The following is a 15713-nucleotide window of genomic DNA, read 5'->3' as shown; positions in this document are numbered from 1 at the left end:
GCACCTGTAATCCCAGCTACGCAGGAGGCCGAGGCAGGAGAATCGCTTGAATCTGGGAGGCGGAGGTTGCAGTGAGCTGAGATCGCACCACTGCACTCCAGCCTGGGCGACAGAGCAAGACTCCATTTCAAAAAAAAAAATTGTAACATGACTTTGAAGAATTAGTAAAATGTACAAAAAAAATCCATAAACATTCTCCTTTTGGTTCCATAAGAGTCATGACATTGTTCCAATTAGGGAAGGAAATTTGTTATCATGTAAACAACGATTGAAATCTACATATAGACCTAAACGTGGTTACAGGACAGAACAGATGTAAATGTTAATATTGATGATGTAAAAGTAAAAGTACAATCACTAAAAATAAAAGACGGCATATACAGGGAAGGCTTGGGTACTAATAACATCTCACATTGTGGGGAGGGGTAGTGGTCAGAAGTTCTGTCTAAAGTTAGAAACATAATTAGTACATGACCCAATAGTATCATATAACTAGCAAAATTCAGAGAAGAATGAAACAAAGTGGGGGTGGTATGAATGAGATAAATCCTCATCTTTCATAGTAAAGGGGCAAGAGCAATAGATAAATGTCAGGCTATTGGACAGAAGGCAAGATTTCAGGTCCTTCTGTGTGTTAGTAACCACCTGAAGAGCTGAAAAAAAAAAACTGTTTAAAAAGTGATTCCCTTGGGGAAGGGAAGGATGAGTCAGGGGAATATTGCTTTTAATTATAAACCTTTCTGGCTGGGTACAATGGCCCATGTCTGTAATTCCAGCACTTTGGGAGGCCAAGACAAGTGTATTGCTTGAGCCCAGGCGTTCAAGAGCAACCTGGTGAAACCCTGTCTCTATCAAAAATACAAAAATTAGTCAGGCATGGTGGCACGCACCTGTAGTGCCAGCTACTCCAGAGGCTGAGGTGGGAGGATCACCTGCGCCCATGAGATTGAGGTGGCAGTGAGCTGTGATCCCACCACTGTACCCCAGCCTGGGCAACAGAGCAAGACCCTGACTCAAAAAAAAAAAAAAACTGTATTTCAGCCAGCTTTCTTAGTTGTCCTTAGCAGTAAGGTTGGTCCATGCCACTCAGCCTTTCATTAGCAGAACAGTAGTCCTGTTTCTGTAATGTGACCTTTCAGGGACATACATTACTTAAAGAAAAATTTGAATAATTCAGGATATATGGCCAGAAGCCATTTGAAATTGACAATAATATAATTATTTGGAACTCTTTAAAAACAGAGCTAAAGTTTTACATAATAACCATTAATTCTGATTATTATAAATGTCACAAGGTCTCTTAAGTAGATTGTTACAATAAAATTGTGTTTATAATGAAGACATTAGCAGTTACAGCAGCTTGTGAATGAAACAAAGGATCCAGCCAACTGTGGCTCTCGGCTGGTAAGAGAAAGAGGGAGGTGTGTGTTCATATTCCTGTCTTCATCTCTCCCCTTGAGTACCTTATAGGGTGTTGTGCTTTTCTTTGAGAATTTGAATAGGCTTCATTAGTGAGGGTGACAAAAAGAATAGACTTAAATACTTGGATTATCAACTAGTAGCAGTTTTGATAACAGGACCAGGGATAGTACTTATAAAACTGTCAAAAATTTTTTGTAGCCAGGTGCGGTGGCTCATGCCTGTAATCCCAATAGTTTGAGAGACCAGGGTGGGAGGATTGCTTGACGCCAGGAGTTACAGAGACCAGCCTGAACAATATAGTGAGACCCTCGTCTCTGCAAAAAAAATTAAATATTATAAAGGAACATAAAGAGTGTCATTGGATTGTTTGCAACTCCATGGATAAATACTTGAGGGAATGGATGGCCCATTCTCCATGGTGTGCTTTTTTCACGCTGTATGCCTGTATCAAAATATCTCATGTACTACACAAATATATACACCTACTATGTACCTACAAAAATTTAAAAAATTGATAAATACTAGATGCACTTAAATATTTAAAATTTTTAAATAAATGGGTGTGATGGACTGCACCCGTTATCTCAGCTAGTCAGGAGGCTGAGACAGGAGGATCACTTGAGCCCAGGAGTTTGAGACTGCAGTGAACCCTGATTGCACCACTGCACTCCAGCCTCCACAATAGAGTGAGAACCTCTCTCTTAAAAAAAAAAAAAAAAAAATACTGTAACTAGATAAGTAATGGACAGTTACCCTAATACATAGCACAGTGATAGAAAGCTACTACGGTTTATGTAAACTCTTTCTTTGATTTATTTGCTCCAATATAATTTTGCTGCTGTTTTTTGTCCATGTGTATTGTAAAAAGATAAGGAAAAATACATACAACCATAGAAATTTTAGCGTTCTACTCAAATATTCTCATTTTACAGAAATGAGTGTCTGTGCCAGGGGTTTGTGATCTATTACATCTATCCAAACCTGTCCATAAATGACTTTTTAGCCTCTTCTGTTTGAGGGTGATGATATACCTACATTTATTCATCTTACTTCCTGTACCTTCTTTTCAGGGAGTAAGAGTGCAAAAATCCAGTCAGGTATATTTGGAAAAGGATCTGCTTATTCACGACACAATGCCGAAAGACTTTTTAAAAAGCTGATACTTGACAAGATTTTGGATGAAGATTTATATATCAATGCCAACGACCAGGCAATCGCGTATGTGATGCTCGGAAATAAAGCCCAAACTGTACTAAATGGCAATTTAAAGGTATGGTATTTTTCATGTTTATTTTATTATCTCACAATGAGTTGAACCAAAATATATTACTGTGAAGTATAGTGTCTTTGTCCAAGCTTATAGATACTGAATTTATATGTACTGTTCTATATGAACATATTCTGTTCTTCTTAAATTGGAAAGAGATCTTAACATTCAACCCAAGTAATGTCAAAAGTAATTTAATGGGTTATCAGGTCACTAAATTTTTATATATTCATTAAAGAAACATTTATCAAGAGGCTATTCTATGCTTGACAGTAGAGATACGAAGATGGAGAATACACAGCCCCTGTTCCCAGGGGGCTCACTGTCTGCGTGACAGAATAGAATTACCCCCCAAAAATGCAATTATGCATTAAATAAAGCCCCTGTATGGGTACAAGTGCACACATACCCACTCCTGTCATTTGTTTCTCTCTCATAAAAGGTAGACTTTATGGAAACAGAAAATTCCAGCAGTGTGAAAAAACAAAAAGCGTTAGTAGCAAAAGTATCTCAGAGGGAAGAGATGGTTAAAAAATGTCTTGGAGAACTTACAGAAGTCTGCAAATCTCTGGGGAAAGTTTTTGGTGTCCATTACTTCAATATTTTTAATACCGTCACTCTCAAGAAGCTTGCAGGTGAGGACGCATGTATCCTTTGTTACGTGGCACAGATTAATAGGCCGAAAGTTAATCTTGCTAGGGAACTCCTTAAGTGATAAATATATCTCAGTGGTTTGTTTCTTTTTGGGGGTTGTTTTGAGACAGGGTCTAGCTGTGTCACCCGGGCTGGAGTGCTGTGATGTGATCATGGCTCACTGCAGCCTCAGCCTCCTGGGCTCAAGTGATCCTCCCACCTCAACTTCCCAAGTAGATGGGACTCCAGGTACATACCAGCATGCACAGTTAATTTTTGTATTTTTTCGTAGAGACAGAGTTTCACCATGTTGCCCAGTCTGGTCTCAAACTCTTGGCTTCAAGCGATCCTTCCGCCTCAGCCTGCCAGAGTGCTGGGATTACAGATAGGCATGAGCCACTGAGCCTGGCCTCAGTTGTTTTTATTTAATCTCTGGATTAAAATCTCAGAGAAACAATTGAAATTTATTCTTTTACTGTTTGTTTTTGAGACGGTGTTTCACTCTTGTTGCCCAGGCCGGAGTGCGGTGACGCGATCTCAGCTCATCACAACCTCTGCCTCCCGGGTTCAAGCGATTCTCCTGCCTCAGCCTCCCAAGTAGCCGGGATTACAGGCATACGCCACCATGCCCAGCTAATTTTGTATTTTTAGTGGAGACGGGGTTTCTCCATGTTGGTCAGGCTGGTCTTGAACTCCCAACCTCAGGTGATCCACCCACCTCAGCCTCCCAAAGTGCTGGGATTACAGGCGTGAGCCACCACGCCCGGCTGAAACTTATTCTTTTTTTTTTTTAAGGACATCTAAGACTGTTGAATATTAAACTCATTCTTAAGATAAAATATGTTCTTTAACATATATACAGTACTTTGTTATATATGGTATAATGGTACCCTATATATGTTATATATGGTATAATTGTAATTATTGCTCTGTGCCTGTATGAAAAATACATATAATCAAAGTAAATTGTGGGCGCATGCCTGTAATCCCAGCTACTCGGGAGGTTGAGGCAGGAGAATAGCTTGAACCCAGGAGGCGGAGGTTGCAGATATTCGTACATAACACAGCTGAACACTATCAGGCAAGCAAATAATCAGCACAAATAATGAAGTGATGTCTGGTTTTGGAAATTACAATGATCCAGCCAGACGCAGTGGCTCATGCCTGTAATCCCAGCACTTTGGGAGGCCGAGGCAGGTGGATCACGAGGTCAGGAGTTCAAGACCAGCCTGCCCAACATGGCAAAACCCATCTCTACTAAAAATACAAAAAAATCAGCCAGGCGTAGTGGCAGGTGCCTGTAATCCCAGCTACTTGGGAGGCTGACGCAGGAGAATCACTTGAACCCGAGAGGCAGGATTTCACCATGTTGGCCAGGCTAGTCTCAAACTCCCGACCTCAGGTGATCCACCCACCTCAGCCTCCCAAAGTGCTGGGATTACAGGCGTGAGCCACTGTGTCCGGCCGGATTATTGTAATTTCTAAAACGAGACATCACTTCATTATTTGTGCTGATTATTTGCCTGCCTTATAGTGTTTAGCTGTGTTATATACAAATATCTTCATCCTCCACCTCCTGGGTTCAAGCGATTCTCCTGCCTCAACCTCCCAATTAGCTGGCATAACAGGCATGCGCCCACCGTTTACTTTGATTACATGTATTTTTCATATAGGCACAGAACTGTGGATAATAAAAGTCAATGTCCAAATCAGTAAAAAACAATTCTTTCAAAAAAGCACTGTGTCATAGTTTAATTAGCAGAATTTTTTCTTCCTTAATAGTCCATAAAATAACGGTATCTTAATATAGTTGGCATCTTAGAGTCAGTGAAATATTGTAATGACCAACTGTAATATTGTAATAGGTTGGGTGCCGTGGCTCACACCTGTAATCCCTACACTTTGGGAGGCTGAGGTGCGCAGATTGCCTGAGGTCAGGAGTTAGAGACTAGCCTGGCCAACATGGTAAAACCCCTTCTCTACTAATAATACAAAAATTAGCTGGGTGTGGTGGCAGGCACTTGTACTCCCAGCTACTTGGGAACCTGAGGCAGGAAAATTGCTTGAACCCAGGAGGTGGAGGTTGCAGTGAGCCAAGATCGCGCCACTGCATTCCAGCCTGGGCGACAGAGCGAGACTCCATCTCAAAAAAAAAAAAAAAGTCTGCAGTGAAGAGATTGTGTTTTATGCTTCTTTGCATCTGGATCTAGCACACTGCTATGTCTTTAGTTAATAAATACTTACTGGTCTGAGTTATTTCCATGGGCAGATAGCCCAACCCAGAATTTCAGTAGTAGAGTTCCTGGAAAACAACGTCTTCATATAGTTGACCAACTGGGCTATATTACTTTCCATGTTCTTCTTCATAAAATCTCATAATCATCACCTTCTCTCTTCTTCATTCCCTATTCTACCATAATCGATCATTACAATATTTCACTGACTCTAAGATGCCAGCTATATTAAGATACTGTTACTTTATGGACTGTTAAGGAAGAAAAAATTCTGCTAATTAAACTATGACACAGTGCTTTTATTGAAAGAACTGTTTTTTACTGATTTAGACATTGATTTTTATTATCCACAGCTCTGTGCCTATATGAAAAATACATATAATCAAATTACTGTAGGTACCTATAAAAGTTCACATTCAAAGCCTGACTCTTCTGAGTCACTTTTTAACTGAGTTGTCCATGTCTTTGTTTTTCCCTGTGTCATCACTAACATTCTCATTAGCCATAAGGCATTTCCAGAGTGTTCCACTATTTTCCCCAGGATTTAATTGAAACCTCTGTTATCAGTTCTGTTTTGAAGGTGGTGGTTTCTTGATGATACCAGAAGGTGTCAACAGAAGGTTGTACATCTCTCAGTAACAAAGATGTAATGCTGCCTCATCTACTTTAGGTGTCTTCTTTCTTAGGTCATGTAAAGCACTTGGTTGTACTTGCAAGAAACTGTGGAATTGTGGGCATGTGTCCTCAGAGACAAATACTGCTTGGGTTTTTTTTGTTTTGGTTTTTTTTTTTTTTTTTTTTTTTTTTTTTTTTTTGAGATAAGATCTTATTCTGGGTGCAGTGGTTGAACACGGCTCACTGCAGCCTAGACCTCCTGGGCCCAAGTGATCCTCCTTACCCCAGCTTTCTGAGTAGCTGGAACTACAGGCACGTACCACCATGCGTGGCTAGCTTTTTCATTTTTTTGAAAAGACACGGCCTCACTGTTACCCAGGCTGGTCTCATACTCTTGGGCTGAAGCAATCCGCCCTGTCTCAGCCTCCCAAAGTATTGGGATTACAGGCATGAGCTACCGCGCTCAGCCAGATAGTGCTTTTCTTAATGCCAAATGTGTTCCTTGCTACTCTGTTTCAGAATTTTTCTGCATTCACAATCACTTTTTTAATGCTAATCACAGTATAGTCTTTTTTTTTTTTTTTTTTTTTGAGACGGAGTCTCGCTCTGTCGCCCGGGCTGGAGTGCAGTGGCCGGATCTCAGCTCATTGCAAGTTCCGCCTCCCGGGTTTACGCCATTTTCCTGCCTCAGCCTCCCGAGTAGCTGGGACTACAGGTGCCCGCCACCTCGCCCGGCTAGCTTTTTTGTATTTTTTAGTAGAGACGGGGTTTCACCGTGTTAGCCAGGATGGTCTCGAACTCCTGACCTCGTGATCCGCCCGTCTCGGCCTCCCAAAGTGCTGGGATTACAGACTTGAGCCATCGCACCCGACCATCACAGTATAGTCTTTTTGAAGACATGTCATGGCAGTTAGACTCAATACATGAGGTACAAACAGTGCAGTGACTTTGTTGACATGCTGACAGTACTACTAATAGCTGTGACTAAGTTCTCACAAGCGTGAGCAGTAACAACCGCAAGGCAGCTGCCATTTAGCCATCAGCAGTTCTAAGACACAACTTGACCTCAGGAATGCTAAATTGTGAAAAGGTGTGTATCTTGGAATTGATGAAATATGGTATTTTCTGGTATGTTATTTCTAGGCTATTAGTGTAGTTTCTTAACTGTCCTCATTACCTCCAGCTGTGAATGTGATGTACATTTTAATCTTTCAAAAACTAGTAAAACTACAGCAGCTGCCCAGATAAAGTATACATTTTATCAAGGGTCTACATTTCTTCCTGCCTCTCCCACTTTATCTTCCATTAAACACCCTTCATAAACCTTCTGTTCTGTCCACAGTCTGTTGCTTTTCCTCTAAACATGGGAATGATACGAAAATCACAGATGGGAAAGGATTCGAAATCTCCCCTTTGCTCAGCTCAGATCCATAGGAATGATTACTCCCTCGCTACCCAGAGCCAGTGCATCAGTCAGTCCTCCAGAGCCAGCCTCCAAAACTCACCCAAACCTTGCTTCACTGTGTCTCCACTACTGCACTCCAGTTCACTCCATCCTCACTCGCTCCTGCAATGGCTTCCACCAGGCTCCTGGATTCTACTGTTTCCTTTACAGTCAATGTCTTATACAGCAGCCAGGGTGACCTTTAAATGACAGGCTTGTCTAGCTGCAAGACTGATATGCAATCTCTATGCAGAGGACTCAGCTGGCTGCTTATTGCCTCACCCCACGTGGGGAAGAGTGGAGGAAGAAAAGTTTGTGCTGGAGGAAGTAACAATTTGGTTATGCCATCTAGGGTGGGGTGTACAAGTCTGGAGTACAGAGAAGAGGCTGGAGCTGGAAATAGAAATGCAGCCTTCTCAGTAAAGACAGGGCATGCCAGTCTCAGTTAGATGAGTATTGGCCATGGGAATAGTGGGCAAGAGCAAGTCTGCTCCACTCTGCGCACATGGCACAAGTCCCACCCTCAGCCTCCTCCTGCCCTGGCTCTTGCCCTTGCTCTGCCCTGGCCTGTGCCGCTGGAATTGGATGGTGGGTTCCTGCCCTCTGCGCCCGTCTGCTGCCTCTGAGGTGCTAACTTTGCCTTTTACAAAATTGGCCTGTGTTCCCAGTACCCTGCAGTTAGTTGGCACTTAGCAGACATGTGCTGAATGCGTGAATGAGCATGAATTCAGTGGGTTTTCTATGGGTGATAATTTAAATTCCTAATTTTATGCCTCTGCACAGAATCTTTATCTTCTGATCCTGAGGTTTTGCTTCAAATTGATGGTGTTACTGAAGACAAACTGGAAAAATATGGTGCGGAAGTGATTTCAGTATTACAGAAATACTCTGAGTGGACATCGCCAGGTTAGTATACAGCCATGTGTGTTCTCTAAAAGCCTGTTTAATGTGAAGTGACGCATCTCACTGAATTAGAATGATGCAGTTTCCGGGTTGTGTGAATGCTTCCTACACCTTGTCACACTGACATCCAAGTCAGCCCCCAGTGGTGTACCAGTCACCTCTGAGAGGACACTAGTGCTTTTGCCCCCTGCGGGTGCCACTTCTGAACTTACTCATAGGATCCAAAAGGGGACCTTTGGGCCCAGGGGTTGCTAGTTCCTGTAATGCAAGTGCTCGAGGAATCAGAGCCCTGGGTGCCGGTGCCAGATCTGCCACCGTGTCATGCAGTGTGATCTTTGGCAGGCCACCAATAGCCTCTTTGTGAATCAGGTTCCTCCACCAAGGAAGGAACATGTTATCTGACAAACATGTCTAAAGATAAAATTTAAGACTAGTGTTTAAATGTTTTGGAGAAATGAGCATGAAACTAGAATGTTACTATTGTTAGTCATTGACAGAACCTGCCTGAGTGCGTCATTATCAGATGTTCCCAGAGTCACGTTAGGCCTGTCCTGTGGCACCTCTAATCATGAGCTTCATCATCATTATAGCTTTAGAAATCATTGACCAGGGGGGAATGAGAACAACGAAGTATTTTGTTGCAGGCGATATTGAGAGCACAGAAGTCTTCTGCCCTCTGATAACATCACCATGTAATAGGACACAACAGACAAGCCCAATTCAGTGTTCTTCCTGCTTCCAGACAGGCAGTGTGTGGGTCTTCCCAAGGGTGATGGAAATGATGAGCAGGATGAGATGGTTCAAGTTCTTTCTTTCCCCAGTCACCTTTTTTTTTTTTTTTTTTTTTTTTTACAGAGTCTGTCTGGAGTCTCACTCCAGGCTGGAGTTCAGTGGTACAGTCTTGGCTCACTCTGCCTCCCAGGTTCAAGCAATTATCCCACCTCAGCCTCCCCAGTAACTGAGACTGCAGGCACGCACCACCATACCTGACTAATTTTTGTATATTTTGGTAGAGATGGGGTTTCACTATGTTGACCAGACTGGTCTCAAACTTGTGACATCAAGTGATCCACCCACCTCAGCCTCCTAAAGTGCTGGGGTTACAGGCATGAGCCACCACACTTGGTCAGGTTCTTATAAATTCTTCTATATGGTAATTCGTCCATTAAAAGCCTTGTTCTGAATACATTTTGACAGCCAGGTTTGGAGCAGCCATGGTGGAGTCCTGTGCCCTCCATGTTGCTCCTGTAGGGTGGCCTGTAGGACAAACCAGACCAGCCAGGAAATGGAGACTGGGTGTCCGTGTGACCTATCTATAGGGAGGTTTCATGCTTTTTGGGTGCCTTGGGATGCAAATACTTATGGAAATTACCATCTTCTTTGCAAATGTGTGCTTTCATGCAGTCCCACCTCTCGCATAATATGTGACATGTTCAACCATTGTGCAAAGACAAGTTTTTTGTCTGTAAAGAGTAAAATAGGGTCTAGAATTTTCTTATGCTCATTTACTAAGAAACTATTGTTCAAAGAGGAGATACAGAACCATTTGTTTCCCTTATATTGAGCTAATTTTTTCAGCACATTTAAAATAAGTAAAATTGCCTGCCATCTTTATAGCACTTGATATTTTTTGAATTGCCTACGAGAACTAACTGCCCGATCAACAATAGGAATACAGGCCATATGCGACAGTATGAGCTAAACCTCATGTCTCTAGTTAACTTCAAGACTATCACAAATTTTTTAAATGAATTCTGATTCTCTTTTGTTAAAAATGAATTGCCATTGAACACTTTGGGGCTTTGTGAAGTAAAAAAAGGTTTGGTTCTTGCTGAACTGTTGAATCCATATGGCAGGGAAGAAGCCAGGTTATCTGCTAAAACAGGCCCCTGCAGTGTGTCTCTTCATATAGACTAAAAACACGTGGACCAGTGCAACATCACCTGTAAACATCTGCTTTTCCATTTGTAGCTGAAGACAGTTCCCCAGGGATGAGCCTGTCTGGCAGCAGAGGCCCCGGAAGAAGTACTGCTGAGGAGCTCAACGAGGAAATACCTGTATCTTCCCACTACTTTACAAGTAAAACCAGAAATGAAAGGAAGAGGAAAAAGATGCCAGCTTCCCAAAGGTCTAAGAGGAGAAAAACTGCTTCCAGTGGTTCCAAGGCAAAGGGGTAGGTTTTGTGACATCTTTTGCAATATAGGGAACAAGAGAAAAAAGGACAAAAATGTTACAGCTCTGCCTTGCTTTGAAGTATTTATTAAAATAAGCCATTATTAAATATTGCCTCCCCAGTTAATAGAGTGACAATTAAGGTTTGATCCAAAGCAAAAATATTTGCTTCAAGAAACCACAAAAAATATTTGCTTCAGATGTTTAAAACATCTACTGACTAATAGTTATGACTAAAGTTTTCTTTCTTTCATTTTGTTTTTTTATTCGGGGGCAAAGTCCGGCTCTGTTGCCCAGGCTAGAGTGCAGTGGCGCAATCTCGGCTGGCTGCAACCTCTGCCTCCTGTACTCAAGTGATCCTCCCACCTCAGCCTCCTGAGTAGCTGGGACTCCAGGTGTATGCCATCACTCCTGGCTAATTTTTGTATTTTTTGTACAGGTGGGGGTTTCCCCGTGTTGCCCAGGTGGGTCTCAAACTCCTGAGCTCAAGTGATCAGCCCACTTTGGTCTCGCCAAAGTGCTGCATTACAGACGTGAGCCCCTGCACTCAGCCTGACTAATGTTTCTTGTTTGCAAAGATGTCTTCCATGTTGATCTTCCCTTAGATATTTGTTTGCTTGTTTGGAATGATGGCTCTTCTTAAGAGACTTTTCCACCTAAAATACTATAAATCATACACTAGCTGAATAAATAACAAAGGGTTTTGTGTCCTCGTGACTTTTACGATTCTGTCAGTACTTGCTCTGCTGCTTTTATTGCTGCAGAATCCCATGGATCTCCACCTTGAGGCGTGTGCACACTCCCTGCCTTTCATTAACACCTGGGAGAATTGACCTCCCAGCCTTTGCAGGGGTAGCAAGAAGAAGCCACAACAGAGAAACCAAAAGTTCAGTCAAGCCAGGCCTCTTTAGGGTTGCATAAATGGCTTCTGTCTTCCCCTTCCCACGTTTACCTGGGCCGCTCGTCTGGGACATGTCTGTGCTGGGTGCTTTCTGCACACCAGGGGAACAACAAAGATAGCACGGTCTGATCTGTGTGATGATCTTGGCAGTGTCCTTCTTTCTAAATAATTGCATTGTTTCCTGACAGCCCTTTTTTGGTTTTCTGCCAGGGCACCCTCTGCCTTCTGGCTAGTAGGTAAGGCCTGGCAGGAGGGAGACCATTCCATCAGTCTTGAGAATGTGACCCCAAAGTAACTGCATATTGTAACAGAATTGCTTGCAGAAAAAAGAAACCAAAAAAAAGTCCAGTCAACTTTGCAAGCTGTTGTGTTTTCTTTTGCAGTTTTTCTACCTCTTGTCCTTCTGGGTAATAAAAAACAAAAATTGAGTGGGGGAAGGGAAAGGAAGGCAGACATTACCAAATTGTCATTTTCTTGTTAAGTCCATAAACAAACATCTTGTATGTGCTAATTCTCCTGCCAGAGTACTGAAATTAAAGGCATTAGAAAACGTTAGTTTAATTTTGTGGCTTTGAGTGTGCAAGTGATCAGTAAATGTTCTTAAGTGAAGACGTTTTCTTATTTCCATCATTTATTCCTCCGCTTTGGGAAATACTCATTTCCTCCGTAACTCACACAGAGCCAGAGACCTTAAAAGGCATCTGGCTCAACACCCTGGGTTTTTGAAGAGGAAGCTGAGGCCTGGCCTGGGGAGGGCTTATCGGAGGCCAACCCTGCCTAGTATCAATTTCAAAGATAGAAGCGGACACTGGCCTGCCCACACCTGCCTGGAGCATGTCCACTTCTGCATGTTGCCTGTGGAGACTCCTAAAAAACACACATGGTCTCCCATCTCATTTTTATGTATTAGAACAAAGCAAACCATATTCCAGTGTTCACTGCTATTGGCTCCCTTATTTAATTTTCACAACTTTTGCTTGTAAGAGTGAAGCACTTTGCAGCATCACCTGGAACCTAAACTGATAAGAAGCAGTAAAGCTCACACTCGTGCAAAAGCCAGCATCAATTTCCATGCTTGTTTTCAGTGAGCCTGGGTGTTTAAGATGGGATTATTTGTTGTTGTTGTTATTGTTGTTGTTACGGAGTTTCGCTCTTGTCACCCAGGCTGGAGTGCAGTGGCACTATCTCAGCTCACTGCAACCTCTGCCTCCCGGGTTCAAGCTATTCTCCTGCCTCAGCCTCCCAAGTAGCTGGGATTACAGGTGCATGCTGGGCTAATTTTTATTTTTATTATTATTTTTTTTTTGAGACAGAGTCTCACTCTGTTGCCCAGGCTAGAGTGCAGTGGCCGGATCTCAGCTCACTGCAAGCTCCACCTCCCGGGTTTATGCCATTCTCCTGCATCAGCCTCCTGAGTAGCTGGGACTACAGGCGCCCGCCACCTCGCCCGGCTAGCTTTGTTTTTGTATTTTTTAGTAGAGACGGGGTTTCACCGTGTTAGCCAGGATGGTCTCGATCTCCTGACCTCGTGATCTGCCCGTCTCGGTCTCCCAAAGTGCTGGGATTACAGGCTTTTGAGCCACCGCACCCAGCCTAATTTTTGTATTTTTAGATGGGGTTGCACCATGTTGGGCAGGCTGGTCTCAAACTCCTGACCTCAGGTGATCCACCCACCTCAGCCTCCCAAAGTGCTGGGATGACAGGCATGAGCCACTGTGTCCGGCCAAGATGGGATTCTTTTTTAAGCCCTACCAGCTAAAGCCAGTGCACTGTATGACTTTGTGTTACCCTTGGAGCAGCCTCTTTGTGCTCCACTCTCCTTTCCACCAAGCCAGTCTGCTCCCTGGATTGAGAGTCCCTGTGCAGTGAAAGAATAAATGTGGCTCTCTGCCAGCAACCTCACCTCCCCACCCTACCCTCAGAGTTTTACATCTTCAGAACAACATACAATGAACCAGTTGTGTTCTGGGCTCTCTGAGTGGGAGTAAATAGATGGCCCAGGTGAAATGGAGGCTGCTGTTGGCAGATTCATTCTGTAAATCAACATAAACAGCAGGTTTTCGCTCCGGGCTTAATTTCTCAGCAGGAAATCAGCATAGGGAAACTTCAGGCTGCATCTCTGCCAGTTCTGCAGGAAAATTGCCCTGGAGCCAGAGTTGAAGTCATGGAGCTCCCCCAGAATGTCATTACCCACAGGCTGTGGCCCTGTACCCTCAATTCAGACGGGAGGCTACTTGCATGCCCTGGTGCCATGGAATTAATGTTGGGCCTGACATCAGCCTGGTTAAAAGCAGCAGGAAAGGCTTCTGTGGCTAATGCTGCCCACCAGTCATCACTGTAAACATGCCGGCCTCATGGTTTTGTTTTTTATTTCATTTAGGGGTGGGAAGGAAGCTGTTATCTTAAGGTCTGCAAGGAAAGTGAGATGCTGGAAGGACTTTGTAATCGGCTGTGGTGGCTTCTTCCTTGGCTTTAGAAGGCAGCGACTGGGAGGGAGAGCGGGCAGATCTCCGGGTGTAGGCAGGTGAGCCAGGGAGCTGCAGGACGCGGCCCTGACAGAGACAGGCCACACCCTTGGATAAGGCAGCTCAGCCCTCCCCAGGAAGCTGCATCTGCAGCCTTCCTGGGGCTTCCTGGGGCTGGCCAGGAAGACGCCCAGCTCCACGCCACACGTGCTCACCCCACAGCTGCCTTGCTCTGGACTGTACAAATCCAATCATTCCGGGGTGCCTGTCAGCTGGGAGCTGAGGCCTTACAACAAGGTGTTTCACTTCCTTTATTTGGTCGGAATGAATGGGGCATGTGAACCTCAACTCCTCTTGTAGGGCTCTGGCTGTAGGCTGCCGAAGGTGTGGGTGGAGAGAGGGGCGGTGGGTTGGTCACAAGTCAGAAAATTAAGAAACAGTCCTTCACATTTCAGAAGGACAAATCCAGGACAAATTTATATGAAGGGCAGCGGTCCTTTATTCCTTAAGTCGTAAAGGAAACTTACCTTACCTAGGGGGTTCGTAGGCAGAAAATGCACAAGGACACATTAGGCCCAGGAAAGTCATATTGTAGCTCTGTGCAGGTTGAGAGGAAGAAGGTCATTCACTTTTGGTTTCATTTAACATTTTGATTTTTTCTTTGTCACATTTCAGGGGGTCTGCCACATGTAGAAAGATACCTTCCAAAACGAAATCCTCCAGCATCATTGGATCCAGTTCAGCCTCACATACTTCTCAAGTGACATCAGGAGCCAATAGAAAATTGGGGATTATGGCTCCACCGAAGCCTATAAATAGGCCGTTTCTTAAGCCTTCGTATGCATTCTCATAACAACCGAATCTCAGTGTACATAGACCCTCCTTCTTGTTTGTCAGCATCTGACCATCTGTGACTATAAAGCTGTTACTCTTCTTATACCATTTGAAATTTTTACTCGTCTCTATTAATATTTAAATAAATGCTGGGGGTGATAGTTCTTCTTTTTAAAATAAACATTTTATTTTGAATAAGCATGTTTTGCTTCTGCTGCAAGTGTTGTGGCCGTTATTTCTCAGAACGTCTGAGGCAGCAGCTGAATCATCTCAGTGCAAGAGATTCTGAGCATAACACGAAACCCAGAAGCCAAAGGAAGAGCCACACTGTGGGCCCTTGTGAAACTAAAGCTTTTTGTATGAGACAACACAAAATTAAAAGACAAATGATGGGGAAAAGAGGAGAAAATATATTACAAAGGATTAGTATCCATCATATACCAAATACCTGTGAACCAGTCAGAAACATCCCAGTGGGCAGGTGAACCAACGATGTGAACAGGCTAGTCTCAGAAGAAGAAATTCACATGCTCATGGCTGGGCGCTGTGGCTCACACCTGTGATCCCAGCACTTTGGGAGGCCAAGGCAGATGGATCATGAGGTCAGGAGTTCGAGACTAGCCTGACCAACATGGTGAAACCCCATCTCTATTAAAAATACAAAAATTGGCCAGGCGCGGTGGCTCAAGCCTGTAATCCCAGCACTTTGGGAGGCCGAGGCAGGCGGATCACGAGGTCAGGAGATCGAGACCATCCTGGCTAACACGGTGAAACCCCGTCTCTACTAAAAAATACAAAAAACTAGCCGGGCGAGGTGGCGGGT

At 43.7% G+C, this 15713-nt stretch overlaps 1 protein-coding gene across 1 annotated transcript in view; it reads left to right on the top strand.

Moving 5' to 3' along the window:
* The window catches only part of BLM (BLM RecQ like helicase), a 105899-nt gene extending 90811 nt beyond the window's left edge, over positions 1–15088 (top strand). Inside the window, 5 exon segments of the mRNA XM_010384791.2 lie at positions 2493–2692; positions 3132–3324; positions 8399–8521; positions 10490–10691; positions 14732–15088. Coding sequence (XP_010383093.2) covers positions 2493–2692; positions 3132–3324; positions 8399–8521; positions 10490–10691; positions 14732–14909 — 896 coding nt within the window. The 3' untranslated portion in view covers positions 14910–15088.
* Positions 15089–15713: the final 625 nt, after the last annotated feature.

Source organism: Rhinopithecus roxellana, chromosome 5 (assembly GCF_007565055.1).
Source record: "Rhinopithecus roxellana isolate Shanxi Qingling chromosome 5, ASM756505v1, whole genome shotgun sequence".
NCBI lineage: Eukaryota > Metazoa > Chordata > Mammalia > Primates > Cercopithecidae > Rhinopithecus > Rhinopithecus roxellana.
This window is presented reverse-complemented; position numbering and strand designations above follow the sequence as displayed.